The following is a 22,500-nucleotide window of genomic DNA, read 5'->3' on the forward strand; positions in this document are numbered from 1 at the left end:
GGAAGAGGAGGAGGAAGAGGAGGGGGTTGGATCGGTGTCAGGACCAGGGTCAGGGATGTGGGAAAAAAAAAAAAGGAAAGAAAAGAGAAACGACTGGCGGATCCGGTGTAGAGCCGGCGGGAACAGCTGCTGCTGGCCGTCGAGACGGGAGCCCGAGAAAAAAACATCTCAAGGAGAAAGAAGAGAAACGAGAAATATCCTCTGGTTTCGCATTGTTTGGATAAAAATGCCCCGTTTCTTAATAAAGGCCAAGGGAGTGCCTTACGACAAGGAGCGTTAAAATGTCAAGAGCAGCAGAACAATGCGACGTGATGGAGAGACTAGGTGGAGGAGTACAGAGAAGAGAAGGGGGGCGGGGGGGCGATGGGAAACAGAATCGACTTCCTGTTTTCCTTTCAGTATTGTTTCCTTCCCAATTTGTCACCAAGTGGTTGTGTGTGTGTGTGTGTGTGTGTATATGTGTTTGTGTGTGTGCGTGTGTGTGTGTGTGTGTGTGTGTGTGTGTGTGTGTGTGTGTGTGTGTGTGTGTGTGTGTGTGTGGTTGTGTGTGTGTGTGTGTGTGTGTGTGCACTTTGTTTTTTTTTAGGGTCAACATGTATGTGAACTTGTTTGGCTTCAGGTCCATGCGTTTGAACATGCACGTGTCTGCTTAACGACGATGATATATGTGTACCAAGCATGACCAAAAGAAAAGCCTACAGTATGTGTGCCAAAGCGTGGTCATGCACATGTTGTGTCTGTGTGGGGGCGTGACGTTGTGAATCAGAGGCCGTCTATATGTGACTACACGTATACACACATATACACACGTATACACACATATACACACGTATACACACATATACACACGTGCCCACACACAAGTGTGTGGGCAGTGGGCACGCAGGCATCCCTGTGCCTGCATGTGTCTGAACGTGTTCAGTTATGTACGTCTGTGCATGGAGGCATGTTATTTACATGTCAACTGCTCCAGGACACCCCATCGCAATACATCCAAAACAGTCCTACCCACGATCCGTGCCATGTTAGAACATACTATGAATCTGTTGAGAGACGCAGACTCATTGCTATGTTTACGTATACCACAAATGGTGTTATCTTTTTATCCCTTTTAACTGTGTGTGTGTGTGTGTGTGTGTGTGTGTGTGTGTGTTTACGTGCGTGCATGCGTAACTGTATGTCAGAGACAGAATTCCAATGCACTTGTTGAAATGGCAATCAAGTTTTGAATAACTTATTGAATGGTCTCTTGACGTCGCTTTGGGTAGAAGTGCTGTTAAATAACTTGATGTGTATGTATAAACCTGTTACGTGCGTATGGTTTATAATTAAGCTTATTGTTTGCCACTCCACACTAAGTGACATCAATGTAAGGGCGCTGGCTCGCTCACCTTGAGCTCCACAACGCTCTTGTTATCTTTGGAGGTGAGCTTGGGATCCTGGAAGAGCGGGTCCTCCACGTAGATGAGGTCCAACTGGGGGGTTTGGAAGCCGTCCAGGATGAAGGCCACGCGGGTCACCACGGGGGGCTGCAGGGCCTGCCTGGCCAGAGAGGGCGTGATGCACTGGATGGTGGTCCTGTTCTCCCCGTACACACAGCTGGAGACCTGGAGCACACACACACACACACACACACACACACACACACACACACACAGTGAGTGCTGAGGTTATGCATCAGTAAAGTCAAAGCCATGCTCCCTAGAGTTGAAGATGAAGTACACTGAATGAAAAAAGTCAAAGTATCTGCCTCATTAAGTTGTGAGTTCTCCACAAACACACAACAATAATTTATTATCATTGACATTAGCTCTGAGGCAAGAGCCACTAATAGTGTTATTTTTGTCATTTGATGTGGAAACATGCACACATTGCTTGGTTGGTTCCCCACAAAGACTGAAGGTAGATGCCAGTTGTACTCCAAGTGTTACTCAACACAGTTTTGACTGAGCCACACGAATTGGTCAATGGACTGCATTTATATAGCGTGTTTTCTAGCGACTTAGGACCCTCTAGCGAGAGCCTCCCACACAACCATACACACACCCACTCATTCACACCCTTCAAACAACAGGTCACCAGAAACAGCTTAGCTGCCTTGCACAAGAACATGTGATGAGATTGAACCATCAACCTATTGAGTTGCAAGAATAACTCAGAACTCAAGCAAATGAGCCTGTCTTTATTCACATGTTAATATTAACAGAGGGTAAAAGTGTTGGGAATGGCCCTGCAGTCACAGAGGGTTCGTGGTTATCCCCTACGTGGTCTGTTGAGTGTATTAAGCTGTTGGTAAAGGGCTGAGTGTGTGGTTTCCTGCCCCTTCATAGACCCCGGCACCGGCAGGTCAGCCTGAGAGCTGCTGATACTTCCTGGTCCCCACATTACGTGCCAACCGTGTCCCTATAGAGCAGTAGCAGCCCGGTAGGACAATACACACACACACACACACACACACACACAGACACACACACACACACACACACACACACACACACACACACACACACACAAACACACCCAGACACACACACACATACATACCCACGCTTACACGCACAAGTACTCAAACTCACACACACACACACACACACAAACATGCAAACACATGACCCCAACACAAGTCCAGGGGCTTGGAGCTGTCATCAGCCAGACCCAAGCCACTGACTCAACTCAGGTGGACTTAAAGGTCTCCCTACACTAACTAACCCTAACCCTAACTAACCTAACTAACTAACTAACCCTAACTAACTAACCCTACACGCAGCCCTCACGGGAACCAAAGGACCAAGGCGCTGTGAATGAGTGGAAACCTCAGTCAGTACACTGAGGGGCCCCATTGTTTGGCCCCCGCATGTACACATGAACATACCACTCCCTGAATGTGTGTGTGTGTGTGTGTGTGTGTGTGTGTTGGCCAGCAGCTGTACATACAATCGCTCAGTAGGACGATGGCAGCGCAGCGTGCGGTTTCTAACCACGACGGCGATGAGACATCCAGAACCTTCCAGAACCTTCCAGAACATTTTCCGCCGTACGGACCCCGGCAGCCGACCCACAATGCCTCTCCTGCATCGTGTAAGGAGCTTTTCCAATTTAGAAGGATTTACGAGTTCTGCTGCTGCTGCTTCCCCACTGAGCTCACGACTCACACACTCCTGAGCATCCGCAGTGGAAGGGGTTGTAGTAGTGTGTGAGTGATCAGGGAGGTGATGTGTGTGGTGTTGGTGCGTTAGCAAGAATCATTTTGGATTACGCCCCGATGTAGGCGTGGTGACTCTGTATCTAATGATGCAGAGTCAGGCTAACTCAATGGAAGCACCGGGCGTGGGGGGGTGTGAAGGGTCCAGATGTGTCCTCTGGGAGGACATGGGCAGAGGACGAGCGGGGGGGATGTGGGGGGTCTGGAGATTGAGCCAACAGGTGCTGGACAGGGTGAAGCCCCTCGTTAAAGAGTGGTTCTCTGGGTCGTAGGTACGGCTCGGGATCCCCGTGAGCTGGGTGTGTGTGTGTGTGTGTGTGTGTGTGTGTGTGTGTGTGTGTGTGTGTGTGTGTGTGTGTGTGTGGGGGGTTGCTGGTGTGAATGTGCTTTGTGGCAGTGCCAGCTTTGTGGTATACAGTTCATGAAAATAGTGATTTTTATATGGGTGGTAAAGAGGGTGTGTGTGGGAAGGCCAGGGCCGGGAGAGGGCTTTATGGAGATCTGACATGAGATCAGATCTACCACCTCCACAGACACACACACACACACACACACACACCAAACCACCACACACACACACACACACACACACACACACACACACACACACCAAACCACCACACACACACACACACACACACACCAAACCACCACACACACACACACACACACCAAACCACCACACACACACACACACACCAAACCACCACACACACACACACACACACACACACACACAAACTGAACCCTCACACATACAAACACACACAGACGCACAAGCACACGCACACACGCACATGCAGACACAGACACACACAAGCATACACACACACACACACACACACACACACACACACACACACACACACACACACACACCAATTCCACTCACTTAATTCACCTTTGCCTGAAATGCACTTTTCCAAAGCAGACCTGCAGCGGTCAGGAAGCTCACCGTGGAGCAGTTGTGTTCTGTGCTCACTGCGCGCGGACGCTCCCCGGGACAATAAGACATTGACGCTGCTGGTTCCCAGGCTGCGCCTTAGTGGCGTTCCCTCCACAGGCGACAGCTGCACCGCAGCGCAGGGCCTTCCCATCCTAAATCATTAGCCGTGATAGCTTTATTTAACATGCAGAGGCCTCTCGCTCACGCTCGGCTCCTGTACTCTCACTCACTTTCTCTCTCTCTCATGTCTCTCATTATCAATAGCAGACAGAACAATAGTAAGTAATAAACTTAACTTTTTAATAAAGTTTAAGGTGCCGGTATTTGTTTTTTAAAGTCTTGAATAGGTCCGAAAGAACTTCATGATTTTTGACTTGAGGCTGAATCACTTCAATCGGTTTATCGGTCGGCTCTGACAGCAGTCATAGGTGGCCCCCATTAGCAGTATTCAAACGTCAACTTAAAACCCATTTCTTCAGGACCACCTACAACATCTGACAAATCATCCTCCGCCATCTTCCACCCTCTCTCTCTCTCTCTCTCTCTCTCTCTCTCTCTCTCTCTCTCTCTCTTGTGTTGCCTATTGTTGTAGTGTTGTTTCTTTTCCTTTTGTTTAAGTGTCTGTACTGTCTGTATGTATTCCTTTTTTGTAAAGCGTCTTTGAGTATTTAGAAAAGTGCTGTAAAAAAAAGATATATTATTATTATTATTATTATTATTATTATTATTGTTATTAGGAACCGGTAACTTTGGTAGTGTGGATCCATTTGGAGGGGTGAGCACACTGCCCTTAGAGCACCCAGGCCCCTCTGTGTGGAGTGAGAGCTCCCAGGGGCCCCAACCACCACTGACCCCAGCGCAGGTCAGCCGTAACGGACACAGGAGCTGAAAGATGAGACACAGAGACGTGCCTATGGGTGTTTGTGTAGGTGTGTTTTTGTGTGAGTATGTGTGTGTGTGTGTGTGTTTGTTTATGTGTGCTTTTGTGTGAGTAAGTGTGTGTGTGTGGAGGGGAAGGTTGACGCGTATGTTAGTGGATGTTTGTGACCCTATAACAAACTAATTTGCACACAAAAGGTTGGGTGTGTGTGTGTGTGTGTGTGTGTGTGTGTGTGTGTGTGTGTGTGTGTGTGTGTGTGTGTGTGTGTGTGTGTGTGTGTGTGTGTGTGTGTGTGTGTGTGTAAGTGTGTGTGTTTCAGGGGGTATTATCTCCTCGGGCGGGCTTGTCTGTACCTGTTGGAAGTGTGTTTCTCAGAGTGGCCGATAACATCAAAGAACAATATGTGCTTTAACCTGAGCCCAGACAAATACACACACACACACACACACCAACAAGGCCCAAACACACAAAGCTCTCTGTATGCTAATTGGTTTTGTTGAGGGTAATTCAAAACTGATAACCCGTCTACTTCCTAAACTTAAACTTAATGACAAAAGCAAACAGACCTAAACCAATAAATAAAATCCTTGATCTTTTAAATCTATCAGTGAGGTTGGAGGTATTCCTTGTTTCTTTTTTATTGAGAGATTAATTAAAAATATGTCCCCAATATCTATTTAACCTATTATTCAATAAATGCAGTTATTTTACAATCAACGTATTTCCCCCTAGTGTTTGTCTTCATTCCAGAAACGGAGGCCTCTGGAAGGTTCTGGTTGGTAGTTTTATCATTTCTCTTTCCTCTCTATTCCAAAGCAGCAGCTTTTGTTTCAGCCACAGCCATTGAGCAACCACAGTCCGGCGATGGTTATCCGAGTGGACAGGCGTGGAGGACGGGGTATTGGCTCAGGGGTAAGCACGGGCCAGAGCTTTCACGCTAGTATGATATTAACATTTCATCATGCCACAAACCAACAATATTGAATTAACAATGACATTTTGCTATGATGGATTGTGTGTGTGTGTGTGTGTGTGTGTGTGTGTGTGTGTGTGTGTGTGTGTGTGTGTGTGTGTGTGTGTGTGTGTGTGTGTACCCTGGAACTTTGGAGGGAGGCGGGTGTAGTGTGATATTCTTTGTATTCTTTGCGTGGTGTGTGTGTGTGTGTGCGTGCGTGCGTGCGTGAGTGCGTGCGTGCGTGCGTGCGTGCGTGCGTGCGTGCGTGCGTGCGTGCGTGCGTGTGTGTGTGTGTGTACCCTGGAACTTTGGAGGGAGGCGGGTGTAGTGTGATATTCTTTGTATTCTTTGCGTGGTGTGTGTGTGTGTGTGCGTGCGTGCGTGCGTGCGTGCGTGCGTGCGTGCGTGCGTGCGTGCGTGCGTGCGTGTGTGTGTGTGTACCCTGGAACTTTGGAGGGAGGCGGGTGTAGTGTGATATTCTTTGTATTCTTTGCGTGGTGTGTGTGTGTGTGTGTGTGTGTGTGTGTGTGTGTGTGTATGTATGAGTATGTGTGTGTGGGAGGGGAGAGGGGTTTAGTGTAGTTTTCTCCAGACAACACAATTTCGATTTCCTTTTTCCCCACATCATCAAAACCCTGCAGTCCCTTTCAGGAGCTAAATGCCCATAATGACAATACCACACACACGACAGGACACTGATGGAATGTCATTCCTCCGAATAGTAAAGGAAAAAAGGACATGTTACCCCTTAATCCTGCACCTCCATGTCATATTGAACATAAATCCAACAGGAAGTAAAGTCAAGAGCTGGATCCCTATCCCCTTGTATTGGTATTTATTACATGTGGATACAACATCCTACAGTACTTAACTGTACAACAGTGAGGTTAAAGGCATTTTATTTTAGGCAGTTTATTGAGATGTCTTTTCAATTTGTATGATTATTTTGAGTGTATATAAATAGAATATGTATTTTTATATACTCTGGTTTGAATATATATAAATACAATATATAAATATTGTGCTACATACAATTTTTAAGATTGAAATTCAATATACATTGTGATAAATTCTACTTTGAATATATAAAGCATTGTGATACACAGTATTCTATTAGAAATCTGGCAAACCCGGAGCCTACTCACCGCATGCAGGACCTTCCCCTCATGCGGGACGGAGAGGAACATCTGGGGCTGCAGGCCGGACTGCAGGAAGAAGCCATGAGCCGACAGCGTGCAGCCGCCACTGCAGAGGAGGACAGGAATACATCAGCTCAGCTGGCCTCCAGCGTCCCAGCGGGAAGGTCTGCTGTTAGCGTTAGTGGCTACCGAGTCTGAGACCTCAACTCCTACGTGCTTCCTCTGGCTGTGAAATCTAAGATGCGATCCTAGCCGCAGAGCATCTCAAGGTATTCATCCTGCTCCTCTGTCCTGCATTAGTACTAGGTACATAATGGCGGTCTCAGGGATCACGCTCTCAGGTTCTACTCAACACCCTGTAAAGACTTCTGAAAGACTGTTGACCCCAGACAAAATCAAATCCTGACAGTCATGACCTATTAATATTTTGTTTTCTATTGAATACATTTTTCAATCAATCAGATGTGTAATCATTCGTGTAGCTGTAATCATCTAATGCCAAAACACCTGTTATCAATCAAGTCAAGTCTTTATCGTCTGGAATTCATTTAGGTGATATTGGCTCACACAGGACAGTACAATCAATTATTCAATGATCAATATCAGTGCACCTACAATATAACTTTTATCACAGAGGTGTTACAGTAGGGGTGAAAACAGGTGTAGCTCATTAAGTTAATTATGGAACTGTCCCATGGTAGTATGCTAGTGCCCGTAATTAAGGTCAGGAGATACACCTGTGTTCAACCCTACTATAACACCACTGCAGTATACAGGTTTATATAGTGTATAGCTGTGTTCCAAATTGTTCCCTATTCACTCACTCACTATTCCCTATATAGTGTTTATGATATAGTGCTCTCATGATCCGCCCCTGGTTTTCCAATTCACCTGCCTGCCACCCTGATCACTCCCAATTAACCCAACCACCTTCACCTGTGTTTCCCCTATATCAGTCCTTTCCTCCCAAACATTCCCTGCCAGATTGTCTCTTGTGTTCACAGTGCTTTCCCGCGATTCGAATCCTGACCTACCACCTATCCTGCCTGCTCCTGATCCCCGCCTGTCTGACTATTCTGCCGGTTCCTGATCCCCGCCTGTCTGACTATCCTGCTTGCTCCTGACCCCCGCCTGTCTGACTATTCTGCCGGTTCCTGATCCCCGCCTGTCCGACTATCCTGCCTGCTCCTGATCCCCGCCTGTCTGACTATCCTGCCTGCTCCTGACCCCCGCCTGTCTGACTATTCTGCCTGCCGATCCTGAATCCGAATAAACGATTGACACTGTTCCACGCTCTTCGCCAGTCTGTGCACTTGGGTTCAGCCAAACGCTCACGTTACAAGTGCACTATGTAGGGAACGAACAAACTAGAATTCGGACACTACGCTGAACATTTCTAAACGTCATTTGCGTCAGTAAAAAACATGACCGCATTGCATTGTGGTATACGGGAGTAACATGTAGGGAACATCTAATGTTCACTCAAATTTTGGGTATTTTAAGTCCACTATATAGTGAATGAAATTAACCACTGAGAATTCGAACACCAGTACAAAATGGCGAGCTCCCTATATAGTGCACTATATCCGTGATGGGGAACGGTTTGGAACACAGCTAGTGAGAGCATTGTTCACTGCTTCGGACCTGATGAAGGAGCGCGAGGGCTGGATGCTGTTGATGACCGGGTCCTGGTTGTAGGTGAAGGGGCCGGGGGCCCGCCTCTCCACCCCATCCAGCGTCAGCGTCACCGGCTGATTGGACGGTTCCGGAGAGGGCGGGGTCTTACAGATCAGCGTTGAGGAGATGATGCTGGAAATGGGGGGGGGGGGGAGAATTTTTTTATATAAACAAAGAGAAAGAAACTATTGTGCCAGTTTGAAAGAAAGAAAGAAAGAAAGAAAGAACGATTATAATAAGAGAAGCACGCTTAGACTGACCTCTGGATCTTGCATACAGCTTTCCCCACGGTGACCTCTCTCTTGTTGCCAGCATCCAGGAAGGCCCCCCTGATGGTGAGCAAGGTGCCCCCAGATTTAGGCCCAAACTCTGGGAAGATCTCCTTAATCACCGGGTCCTGGGTTGAGGTAGAACAGGTCAGTCACATGGTTAAGAACAACCTCTCTCTCACTCACACTCTGTAACACACACATCAACATCAGCACACACACAAAGTAGTAGTTTGAATCAATACAGACTTTGATCACAACACCCCCAAATCAAACTCAAAAGCTAGGGACGTTGGTGCATATATTGGTGTGAGAGGGGAGAGAGAGAGAGAGAGAGAGAGAGAGAGAGAGAGAGAGAGAGAGAGAGAGAGAGAGAGAGAGAGAAACACACATTGTTTTTTGTGTTTATGTGCATGTGTATTTGTGTGTTTCTGTCCTACTCGTGTCATTAAATATTTGCTGTTGGCTGTTATTTAATGATTGTGCTTGTGTCTTTAATTTAATTGCATTACTGTGTCTGTATTCCCACATTCAGTCCCATCAACTCTATCCAAGACTCCCACGACAATAAAAGACTATTTTAACAAGGTAGTCCTCAACGCAAGTAAATCACAGACACCACACACAAGGCACACAAACAAAAAACAAGAAGAAAAGACCACACATTTTACGTGACCCACCACAAAGGAGAAAGCCTCTTTCTGGTCAAACTTGTTACCGCTGGTGACCTTGACTGTCCTTCCGGACGGAGTAAAGTTCCCACTGGAGACGGGGGAACACTGCAGCTCATTCCACCTATGGGCAAACAAACAGGGCCAAACAGCACACACACAGCCGCCATTATTCCCATGCAGGGGAGCCAGATAGCCCCATGGTCCTAATTGAGCCACAACGCGCCTCGCTGGCCCACAGCACAAAGACGATCTTCCAAACCAGGAAGTGGGTTGGCTGCGTTTTGTTTTTTCCTTCTTCCCCCATCCATACTATGTTTTTATACGCGTAAACAATGGGTGTACTATAGCGCCGGTCTGTTTCGGACGAAGGGGCTTTTGACTGCTTGTGTCCTGGAGGTATCGGTGGAGCGGAAAAGTCCTCGACGCAGCAGTTTGGTTTTTTTTACCAATTGAGCAGTTAGTGGAGTCATGTGTAGAATGTGAAGCCCCCTCAGAGAACCCATTCAGCCTGCCTGAGAAGGGTCTTTGCGTTTGTGTTTGCACAGCCCAGCGGGCCCTGTAAGCCGCTGTGGCCCTCCAGACCTAAACACTCCTTTATCTGCTGACCCTACCCCCCCCCCGCTGCTAGCCACACTGGTATGCAGTGTACACACAAGCACATACACACAAACTCAAACAAATAAGCACTCATGCATGCATATTCGGACACACGTGCCCATATGCATGCACACATGCACACACACAAACACAAACACGTGTACATAAAAATACATATGCACACACATATAACAACAACAATCGTGAACAAACACATAAATCGACAACAAAAAAGACAACAAGCGAATGGCAGCTTGCTGAGAGTGAGGCCCCAGTCACCGGTTGAGGCGGTCTTGTCTGTACAGTTTGCAGGCGGCACCGGCAACCTCCACCGTCACCAGCGAGGACTTGAAGCTCTCCGTCTTGTTGAAGCCAAAGTTCTCTCCACAGATCGTCACGACAGTGGTGCCTCGTAACGGCCCAGTGGCCGGCCACACCTGGAACAAGGTAGGAAGGGAATACATTTAAGGCCCAGTCCCATTCCTCTCCCCTTAACAGGAACACTTGCTTTGAGTGCCCTCAGCTGCAAATCAGCTACCGAGCTGGCTAGCGTTCAAGGGATGATTTGAAGGGGAAAACAGCACAAAATCTAGGGTTAGGGCTCTAATCTAGGGTCAGGGCTCTAATCTAGGGATAGGGCTCAAATCTAGGGTCAGGGCTCAAATCTAGGGGAAGGGGGAGAATTGGGACAGGGCCTTAGCCTCCTGTTCAGCTAGATGCTAACACTCATGATGCTAACTCTCACGATGCTAACGCTCACGATGCTAACTCTCACGATGCTAATGCTCATGATGCTAACGCTCATGATGCTAACGACGTGATGTCAACGCTAAGATGGGAACGCTCACGTCTAGAAGTGTTGCAGTTCCAACAGAATGCAGAACGTAATGGACTCTCATGTCAGGAAACAGCATGAAGCCTCTGTGAGGCTGTAACTGTGATAAAGTGCTCTGCAAATGAACTCCCCTTCAATCACAGTACCAATGCATTCACAGTTTGTCTGTGTTAGCTTAAAACAAATCAGGCCAGCAGTATCCTAGTTCTAAATGGGTATTCCTCTGTCGCTACAATCATCCTCTAACAGGCAGAAACCTTCAAAGATGTTATTCCCATGAAAGCAGCTCCAAATGCCATTTTTAGACAATATATTTTCCCCCGTACTACGGCTGTTTTGTTGCCCTGTATGGGAATCTGACTCCACCATTTTGGTATTCCGCTACGTGGTGTATTTGGCAGAGCTGGTTCGACTTCTCCCGTTGAATAAGCTGTGCAAGAGGTAGCCAAGGTTAGCTCAGAGATGTCATTTGATTAGCAGGAATATACAGAAATACCCAGAAGGTCTGTAATCATTGTGCCGTAAACGCAGAGATCCCAGTGGTTTCAGCCACTTCCCAGAGTCTACGATGAGGGTAGTTATGCACTCTGCAGTTTGTTGTAATCCAACCTTATCATGTAATAGACATATATATACATATATATATATATATATATATATATATATATATATATATATATATATATATATATATATAAACCTTAATCAACTCCAGTCCCTTGTCGGAAACACACACACACACACACACACACACACACACACACACACACACACACACACACACACACACACGTGTTCAAAAATGCAGCATTATATTTGATACAAACTAACTCTGACTCCAGTCCTAAATTCACCAGGTGATGTGTTAAACAGAGACATTATCCATCAGCGTAGGAAGTTAAATAGTTCTGCCCCAGTGAGGATTCAGGTTGATACGAGAGACACAAGGGGAGACAGGCTATAAAAGGATCGGGTTAAGATGGATGCTATTCCTTGGCCTGAGCTCTTGTTTTCGTCTCACTTTCATCATTCAATATCTCTTTTCCCTATGTAACACACTGAATATAGAAAAACAGCCAACCTTCTCATCAGGTTCCTTAGTTACACCAACAAATCAATCTTTTTATCCCTGTCACCACCACCATCACCACCATCATCATCATCATCATCATCATCATCATCATCATCATCATCATCAACCCTACAGTGTCAAACCCTAACCTAGGGGATGAATGTTTACTAAGACTAATGCTGCTTCTAGCCTTTTCGGACATAGACACTACATTTATTTTATAAATATTGTTTATGACCTTTTACAATTAATGTTGAAAAGAACGTTTGCAGGTCCAACTCTGTGGCGGCGTCGCGCTGCCCTGGTTGCCATGGCGTTACCTTGTTGACGACGGGGGCGCAGTAGTCCTGGGTCCAGCCGGAGGTCACGCTGCACTCGTTAGCTCTGGTGCAGCGGTCCCTGCACCAGCCACATCCTGTCACCCCCGACGACAGCAGACAGGAAGTACAGGATGTCAGCTGACCACAGCCGGGACCGGTCAGAGGAACCTTGGTGATCTAATGGGTGGGTGGGAAGAGGGGGTGAATATTGCATTTAATAATATGACATTTCATATCGAATTAATATTCAACTTAAAAGTTGAATGTATAGTTTAATATTGTAAAAAAGCCATGTGCGTGTGAAACAGAGTAAGAAGCGCACCTTGTTGCCTGTAGCCAGCAGCAGAGCCCCCCCTGGCCCCTGAGGGTCCAGTAGAACTATGCTGGAGGACACCGGCGTGGAGTCCAGACGGATGTTCACATGGGGCGATGCGGTCCTGGAGAAGAGAACCTGGCAGAGTGGGGGGGCGGGGTCAGTACAACACCACAAGCTGCCTCACCTTCAACACTCAATACTAACACTGACAAGATCTTCTATTATACACAAAGAAGTATTCACAGGGTCCTCCGAAGGGCGTCTGCATACAATACTACCCTGCGTTAGCACGCTTTACAGTGGGAGTCATTGTCAGCGTTTGAATGGATTCAACCTTCCTTTAAGGTGACCGACCAGAGCTCAACTGCTGCAGAGACTCATAACGAGACACAAGAGCCCTTTGTCCCGTGGCTCTCCGGTACCTTGGTGGAGGGCGATATCCACAGGGGGCTGGCAAAATATTAATTTGGTGCTCGTATCGTTTAATCTTTTCTGAGGACACAGAGGTTGAACTGAGGACATTAAATGATGAGATGCCTCTGTAATAAAGCTGTAGAAAGAGCTGCATTGAAGGTACAAAAATAAGCGGAACAACTCGATTTTCCTCCAAGCTTAGGCGGTACAACAGTAGCCCAGTGACAACGTTTTATAGCAAACTAAGCCTGAGGGCATCGACAGCAGCACTCTGACTATATTTGTGTGTGGATTATGTATATGTGGATGGCTGGCAAAAGTTCTTTCAGGGAAGCTTATCAAACTAAGGCATTCTGGGTCACTTCGACGGGGGGGGTCGACAAGTAGTTAGAGAGTTGTGTGTATGATGTGTGTTTGTCTGTATGGTTGTGTGTGTCTGAGAGAGATAAAGAGAGATAAAGAGAGATAGAGCGATAGAGGGATAGAGAGATAGATAGAGAGATAGATAGATAGATAGATAGATAGATAGATAGATAGATAGATAGATAGAGAGAGAGAGAGATAGACAGACAGATAGATAGATAGACAGACAGACAGATAGAGAGACACATGTACTTTGACATGTCGTGAGGTGTTTAAAACTTGGAGACCCCCTCACCCCTCTTCCTCACACATACACACAGACACACAGACTCTGACAAACCCACATACACACACACACACACACACACACACACCCACACACACACACACACACACACAATGCAGTTGTCACACCTGGTAGAACATTTATCACTGGTGGTTAGGATCTGGTTACGGCCCCGGGTTGTGATGAAGGAGAGAGAACAAGCTTTCTAATAGTCGCCTGTGGTCTCTGAAGCCCGTGTACAGTACTGTTTACATCACACCTGTTAACTACACTGCCCCCACCACTACCTCACACACACACTCATGATATACACCAGCCTCAGCATTTTGTGGAAATAGTTTTCCTCTTTCACCTTTCTCTTGATGTCTAACAGCCAGGACCACTGGGAGAGAGAGAGAGAGAGAGAGAGAGAGAGAGAGAGAGAGAGAGAGAAAGAGAGACAGAGAGACAGAGAGACAGAGAGACAGAGAGAGACAGAGAGAGAGAGAGACACACAGACAGACAGACAGACAGACAGGAAGACAGACAGAGAGAGAGAAGTAAAGACACAGACAGACAGACAGACAGACAGACAGACAGACAGACAGACAGACAGACAACTCCAGAGAGTTGCTATAAGAAGGCCTCTCTCTGGAGCTAATAGCAGGCTGAATGACAGCTTATTGTATTAGCAGGGGTTGTGGGGGGGGTCTCGAATAAACACAGGGCCTGTGTTATTCCCACAGAGACTGGAGCTGTGGGAAGATCTCCCTCAGCCAGAGTCCGGCAGGGACACAGCACTGAGCTTACTCCTCTTTCTCGCTCTCTCTCTGTTTTCTCTCCGTCCGTGTCTGTCTGTCTGTCTCTCTCCGTCTCTGTCTCTCTCTCTCTCTCCCGCTCTCTCTCTGTCTCCCTCTCTCTCTCCCTCTCTCTCTCTGTCTCTGTCTCTGTCTCTGTCTCTCTCTCTGTCTGTCTGTCTCTCTGTCTCTGTCTCTCTCTCTCTCTCTCTCTGTCTCTCCCGCTCTCTCTCTCTCTCTCCCTCTCTCTCTCCCTCTGTCTCTGTCCCTCTCTCTGACTGTCTGTCTCTCTGTCTCTCTCTCTCTCTCCCTCTCTCTCTGTCTCTGTCTCTGTCTCTCTCTGTCTCTCTCTCTCTCTCTGTCTGTCTTTCTCTCTCTCTCCCTCTCTCTCTCTGTCTCTGTCTCTCCCTCTCTCTCTCTCCCTCTCTCTCTCTCTGTGTGTGTGTCTCTCTCTCTCTCTCTCTCTCTCTGTCTCTCTCTCTCGCCGTCTCTCTTTGTCTCTCTCTCTCCTATGTTCAGTATGGCAGGCGACAGGAGGCGGTTGGACCACTGGCAACACTGGGTGCACAGAAATATTTGAGAGCCTGGCAGTTCTGGTCAGGAGGTCATGTGATGTTGGAATAAGAACACCCTGTCATGAGCCACAGTGCAGTGGCCGCTGAGCAAGCGGCAGTGTGGATTGTGGTTGTATCTAGCGATTCTGTGTGTGGGTGAGCTTACATGTAGAGAAAACACCACAGGTGAACAGGATTCCCACAGAGCTGGACCTACTTAAGCTACTTAGCTCTGTGGGTTTTTTCACTTGTTTTACTTTCTGGTTGCTTATCAAGGCTTACCTTACTTTCTTTATTCCTTCTATATATTTCTTCATCACCCAATCTCCTTCAATCTCTCTCTACCACTCTCTCCCTCTCTCCTTATCTCTCTCCTTCTATATTTCTCGCGCTAGATCCCCCCCCCCCTCTCTCCCTCTCTCTCCCTCTCCCTCCCTCTCTCTCCCCTCTCCCTCCCTCTCCCCTCTCCCTCTCTCTCTCCCCTCTCTCCCTCTCTCTCTCCCCTCTCCCTACCTCTCTCTCTCCCCTCTCCCTCTCTCTCTCCCCTCTCCCTCCCTCTCTCTCTCTCCCCTCTCCCTCTCTCTCTCCCCTCTCTCCCTCTCTCTCTCCCCTCTCCCTCTCTCTCTCTCCCTCCTCTCTCTCTCTCTCTCCCTCTCCCTCGCCCCTTCAGCAGCTCGCTCTTGGTTTTTCTGAGACAATGAGCGAACCACAAGAAAGGAAAGAGAAGGGGAGAGGAGGATGGAGGGAGGAGGGCGGAGGGAGGAGGGCGGAGGGAGGAGGGAGGTCAACAGCTGCCCGGGGCCCGGGCGCTATAGCCTGCCGTGCCTGAGCGAGCGTGTCATCGAGGACCGTCCATTCACCATTAACGTGCCGTTGTGGTCGTAAGCCCCTTGTGCCCACCGGGCCCCAGCCCCCTGCCCCTCACCCCCCCCTGCAGCTGTCGGCCGTTTCTCCAACCACTGGTTTTCTGATTGTGTTTTAAAAACAAGCAGAATCCCTCATGCCGATCTTTGACTGCTCACAGCAGCCTTGCATTACCCGCCGTCTGAGCTGCGCCTCGCTCAGCGGCCGCCCTGAAGCATGGATAAACTATGTAACTATGTTTATATGGAGAGTGATTATGAACGCAGTGTAGCGACACTGCGCTGCGTTAGCACCGTCGCTAAGCTACGGCGTCCCGGAACATGATGTGTTATGTGTGTGTTAGCATGTAGCGCAAAGCTCGTCTCTGTTGTCTCTGCATTATGCAAGACATTGTGGGGAAAAGTGTCAAAAGCCGGCAGGAAAATGTGCTAATCTTTAGGAGAGTAGGACATGGGACTTTCAACAGTGCTAGACTGTGCTCAAGATGTTCAAACATGTTTTCTTTGAGAAAAAGACGGAACAAAAGACCTTCATGAATATCATATAGGACATGTAGGGGTATTTGAATGCCTGCTGGGTGTTATGCTTTCACCTTTCAGACTAGGATGGTGCACCCTAAACCCTCATCGAATCACTCAAAAGAAAAAGGCTTTACACATGCGTATGTTTTTAACCTCAGGATAAAAGCCTAACTTTGACCACATGGACTCCAGTACAGATTTGTTCCTTCAAAACCAGCTCTGTCTGCCCAGACGTCAGGGGAAGACATTACAACGCTGGGCTTTAGCTGGCCCACCGGGCATGGGGGTCAAAGTTCAACGAGTGCACAAACAAGAATGCTTCTTCCTCCACACACCCCACAGGGGGGTCACAGCCCCCCCTGTGGGGTCTACCTGTCACCGACCCCTCCCTGCCCTCTCCTGGGGCTTCAGAACGGCCGTTTCCCTGCTCTAATGTCTGCTCTCATTTACATGAGACATGAGAAGAAGGCAACCGGGGGTGGGGGCATGTGGCGAGGGGCTCCGTCTTTGACTAACCGCCTCTATTTCCAATGCAAATAAGGATGAGTACCTGGCCCTCTTTCTTCTTCTAAAGCCTCCTTAAGCCCACACGCCCGTACAGAGTGGTGTGTGCGGTGGCGTCGGGCCGGCTGGGTTTACCTGCATGTGGCGCCCGTCCCCGGTGCCCAGGTAGGCCACGATGTGTCCGTGGACCATGGCCACCGAGATGGAGGTGACCAGGGTGTTGGTGAGGTCCTTCTGCCAGTACTCCAGGCGCTGGGCGTCCTGAACCACCTCCAGGCGGTACTCGCCCTCTTTGCCCTCGTTGAGGCCCTCGTGGAGGCCGCAGTCGTCCGAAGAGGTCTAGGGGAACCACAAGAGCACGTCCTTCAGTTCCCTCCACATGATGTATGCATGAATATAGTAAGGTTAGGATGAGAGTAGGAATAAATCTACCACAGTAGGTTTGCACAGGCCAAAGGCCTGCGCCGGTGTTTTCAGTGAGAGATAGTAGAGACGAGGTGCGTGGCAGCTCAGGTCGTAGCTCTGAACCCTTTGCACTCGTCGTGATCGAGCTGGTCTCGGTGGAAATGTCAAAAATAAGAAAGTGACGCGTGGCTCTCAAAAGGTGGGCAAAGACACAAAGGGGAAAAAACAAATCCTCATCAAAGAAACCTCGACCTCATAGCTGCATGTTACTGACATGGACCATCACCAGAGGGGGAAAGCACTTGCTGAAACCACAGCTAGTATAACACTGTGTCAGAGCAGGGTCTGCTTTCATGTCTGGGCCCCGTGTGTGTTTGTGTGTGTGTGTGTGTGTGTGTGTGTGTGTGTGTGTGTGTGTGTGTGTGTGTGGAGGAGGCCTGGAAAACCCTTCCTCGCTCCTCTTTCATCAGGCTGAGCTCGTTGCGCGGCCAACGGTAGCCCCTCTGCGCTGTACTCGGCCGTGGAGACACAGAGGGTCTCTCTCTCTCTCTCTCGGTCGCCCGGTTTGTTGTGTCTGGGCTCTGTGGAGCATACAGGGGACTCGCCAGCCTAGGGCCCGATCTGGACGCAGAGGTTTTCCCCTTATCAGTCGCCCCAGCGCCCACCACCCCTCCCTCCCTCCCTCCCTCCCTCCCTCCCTCTCTCCCTCCCTCCCTCCCTCTCTCCCTCCCTCCCTCCCTCTCTCCCTCCCTCTCTCCCTCCCTCCCTCCCTCCCTCCCTCCCTCTCTCCCTCTCTCCCTCCCTCCCTCCCCACCTCCCTCTCTCCCTCCCTCCCTCCCTCTCTCTCTCCCTCCCTCCCTCTCTCCCTCCCTCTCTCTCTCTCTCCCCACCTCTCTCTCTCCCTCCCTCCCTCTCTCTCTCCCCACCTCCCTCCCTCCCTCCCTCCCTCCCTCCCTCTCTCCCTCCCTCCCTCCCTCCCTCTCTCTCTCCCTCCCTCCCTCTCTCCCTCCCTCTCTCTCTCCCCCCCTCTCTCCCTCTCTCCCTCCCTCCCTCCCTCCCTCCCTCTCTCCCTCCCTCCCTCTCTCCCATCCTCTTGTTTTGGCAGGGTGCCCTGGCCTCCCCCTCCCCTGCCCTTTACTAGCCTAACCGTCCCGTACACTGTGACCTTGTTATGTTATACCTGCTATCCCATTTTATATATTTCCCTCCTTTAGCGTACAGATTGACCCCGACAGGGGAGACCCCTGCTGTGAGCTCGGCCGTATCACTACCTACTGCTACCATGACATTTAATATCTGTACCAGGGGGCAGATTGCACCAGTTTACACACTAAGTTCTGCTGTACTTTACACTAAGGAGGCGATCCGGGGCCCTCTGCGCCCCCCCCTGTGTGTTTAGTCACGGCCTCGCGACGCTGACTCAGGTTCGTTAATTATTGACGGGCCGGACTTTTGGTGGCACTTGGAGGTCCTTGACCCCGGTCACATGACGGGCCCCTCCACTCTTACTTACTCAGTGTTAGTTACCCATGACCTCTCCCCCTGGGGGTCACAGGGGGGGGGGGGCATTACACAGGCTGGGGGAAACCATTACACCCTTTGGTTACCTTGCTGTCAGATAAAGGCTCAGCTCTGCCTGCCGCCGTTGCCTCTGAGCAACGCAGAGAATGGAACCCCTAGCCCTGACAGCCAATGAGAAACAGAGAATAGAACCCCTTACCCTGACAGCCAATGAGAAACTGAGAATAGAACCCCTTACCCTGACAGCCAATGAGAAACAGAGAATAGAACCCCTTACCCTGACAGCCAATGAGAAACACGGAGAATAGAACCCCTAGCCCTGACAGCCAATGAGAAACACGGAGAATAGAACCCCTAGCCCTGACAGCCAATGAGAAACAGAGAATAGAACCCCTTACCCTGACAGCCAATGAGAAACAGAGAATAGAACCCCTTTCCCTGACAGCCAATGAGAAACACTGAAAGCACTGATTGCAGTATCATCAGCCTCACCAGGCCTTGGCCACTGAGCTGCACAAGAAGACTTGATGGTGCTCACATGAAGCGTGTAATGATAACCATTAGCCTGAGCCACCCCATCGAGCTCAGGGCCCTGTAGGGCTACAGGGACTCGTGTTGTGGGTTTAGCACGCAGACCTGCAGACCGATGCTTTGAAGAGTGGAACAATGGGCAGGGGAATACATCTAATGAGAGGGTATTCTGGAGGGGCCCGTCATGCAGGGGCTGGGATGTCATCCCAGGGGTGGGGGGGGTAGTGGTGTCGGCCGGGGCCCAAACAAAGGTCATGACATTTAAAGCAGAACAATACAAGCAAGAAGACTTCCGCTGGATGGTGCCGCTATCATCCCCGTGGCTGCCACTACAGGGCTGTGCTGTGTTTTGCTCTATTGATCGTTCCTAGGTTTTCCATGGACTATATGCATGGCGGAGAACGGGTAACCGTGCTCTCCCTGCGTGAACAGAAGCTACGGACAAAGCCAAACATGTCGGGTGGGGAGGGCTGCAAGGCGGATGATGGAAGAGGAGAGGAGAGACGCGGAGGAGAAAGAAACCGACTCTCCCTCTATTTAGAATACTTGACAGACAGGCCCTTTGATGTGCGGTGTGTGTGTGTGTGTGTGTGTGTGTGTGTGTCTGTGTGTGTGCGTGCAGGAGTGTTCGCGCGCATTATTGTTTTGGTGTGTGTGTGTGTAAGTGTGTGTGTAAGCACGTGTGTAAGCGTGTTTGTGCACATTAAATCTCGTCCATGCCGACCTTCTTTTTTTGCCGTATTCAGGCCAGAGGAAGATATATCAAACTCTTCTGTCAGCACGTTGAGAAGAACAGCACACGAGAGACCCTGGGAAGGGCCCCGAGCCCAGGGCCCCTCTCCAGACCCAGGGAGATGGAGCCATCATGGCCCCCGGGCTCCACACAGATTGCACCGTTCCACCATGCTGCTCCAAAAACACCCCAGTGGTGTGTGTGTGTTTACGTGTGTGTGTGTGCGCACACGCTTTTGTGTATGTGGCTGTGTGTGTGTGTGTGTGTGTGTGTGTGTGTGTGTGTGTGTGTGTGTGTGTGTGTGTGTGTGTGTGTGTGTGGGGGGGGGGGGGGGTTATGTATTTTCAAAGCAAACAAACGTGCCTCGTGAAGGTGTTTGTCGGAGCGAAGTGGGACATCAGTGGGGGATCAAGTGAGAGAGAGAGAGAGAGAGAGAGAGAGAGAGAGATCAGAGTAAACTGAGGGAAAGAGAGAGGGAGAGGGAGAGGGAGGAGAGGGAGGAGAGGGAGAGAGGGAGAGAGAGAGAGGGAGGAGAGGGAGGAGAGGGAGAGAGGGAGAGAGAGAGAGGGAGGAGAGGGAGAGAGGGAGGGAGGGAGAGAGAGAGAGGGAGGAGAGGGAGAGAGGGAGGGAGGGAGAGGGAGGGAGGGAGGGAGAGAGAGAGGGAGGGAGAGGGAGGGAGGGAGGGAGAGGGGAGGAGAGGGAGGGAGAGGGAGAGAGGGAGCGAGAGAGAGAGGGAGAGAGGGAGAGAGAGAGGGAGAGAGAGAGGGGGAGGGGGAGGGCCGTTCCCCTGCCTGTGTGAAGGTATAGAGAAGATCAAGGCGGGGAAAACTGGCGGCTGGACAGCTGTTTTTTCAGGCCTTGTTTGAAGGTCTGCCGCTATTATGCTTGGCTTCGCCGTGGGCTCAGATACAAAATGGACAGACGGACGCTTCCAGAACACGCAGTCCGGCCTCCTCCCGGACAGAGCTGGTCTGGGTTTTGACGTGGCGGTCAGAAAATACGCAGAACTGCCAACGCCATGAAACCCATCCCTAAAGCACCGCTTTCTTTTTGGCCTCAATCGCACGGAACAACATCAAGAGTGAGCGATGGCCGTTCTGCAACACAAACGTGTTGTTCTGCAGTATAAACCCGGCGCCGAGGGGTCGATATGCGAGATGTTACACACCTTTGCCCCCCCCCACACACACACTTAAAGCAGCCCCAGCTCATTGTCCCGAACACACAACGGACCAGTGCTAGGGTTTCAGCGCTGAGCCACGCAGCGTCACACGGCAGCGAGCCGCCGGCAGAACATGGGTCAAGAGCGGGAGGGAGTGAAAGCAGATCTGCGTGGCGCTAGCGCTGCGGCTCACTGTGATAGTCACTCTATGCTGCTCAGTCTGACCTGCAGGGCCCTACACTGCTATGGCTATTAAAGGGTAACCAAAGACGGCCGTGTTAAACACAATGGCTCCGCTGCCGTCTCATTGGCCGAGAACGTTTTTGGTGCCGTCCCGTTTTCTGGTTATTTTTTGAAAATATTTATTCTGTTTAAAGATGAAAGATTCTGACACTATTAGTGGATATGGTGTGGAACCATTCGAACCATAACCGTATAAACGTATAAATGATAAAAGTAAAACACAGGAGCTCACGCCTTTTCTAAATGGAGCAGAATGAAATGGGGAGTGAGGCTCGAAATCAACATAACCACAACAATAACAGAACCTGCTGAACGAGACCACCGGGGGAGATATTTCAATACGTGAGGGGAAAATAATGCAAACACATGCATGATATTTGCCTGCATTACTGCATCACCTTTTCAACCAGCTTGAACTTTTTCAACCGTTGCATTGTCATGCAAATCAGTACAGCCATTCTTGGCATTGAAGCAAGTCCATATAGTAATGTTCATGTTTTGTATTATGTCCTATTGCCAGCTTTTATTCAAAACTAATATTTCTTAGATACATGTCATGAAATGAATAAGCAGGAATGGGTTAGGATTGGTTAGCCCTAAACCTTCAGGGAAACTCCGGGGGGGGGGGTTCGAACCCAGATCCTTACAAACTGTCCAACACCTTTAAGCATGAGACCATCCTGCCATCCTAGCTGGCTCTAGGATTTTAATGCTCTGAAAGAGATGAGGCGGCCGCCCTGG

The 22,500-nt window shown here is 49.4% G+C and overlaps 1 protein-coding gene across 1 annotated transcript in view; it reads right to left on the reverse strand.

Annotated features, from left to right (window-relative positions):
* met (MET proto-oncogene, receptor tyrosine kinase) overlaps nucleotides 1-22,500 on the reverse strand; it is a 42,931-nt gene that overhangs the window by 4,778 nt on the left and 15,653 nt on the right. Inside the window, exons 3-11 of the mRNA XM_079742890.1 lie at nucleotides 17,300-17,503; nucleotides 12,889-13,017; nucleotides 12,567-12,743; nucleotides 10,619-10,776; nucleotides 9,749-9,863; nucleotides 9,060-9,196; nucleotides 8,767-8,931; nucleotides 7,129-7,228; nucleotides 1,392-1,607 (exon numbers count right to left, since the gene is read on the reverse strand). Of these exons, the coding sequence (XP_079599016.1) occupies nucleotides 1,392-1,607; nucleotides 7,129-7,228; nucleotides 8,767-8,931; nucleotides 9,060-9,196; nucleotides 9,749-9,863; nucleotides 10,619-10,776; nucleotides 12,567-12,743; nucleotides 12,889-13,017; nucleotides 17,300-17,503 (1,401 nt within the window). The remainder of the gene's footprint in view (nucleotides 1-1,391; nucleotides 1,608-7,128; nucleotides 7,229-8,766; nucleotides 8,932-9,059; nucleotides 9,197-9,748; nucleotides 9,864-10,618; nucleotides 10,777-12,566; nucleotides 12,744-12,888; nucleotides 13,018-17,299; nucleotides 17,504-22,500) is intronic.

Source organism: Pollachius pollachius, assembly GCF_949987615.1.
Source record: "Pollachius pollachius genome assembly, chromosome: 9".
Lineage (NCBI taxonomy): Eukaryota > Metazoa > Chordata > Actinopteri > Gadiformes > Gadidae > Pollachius > Pollachius pollachius.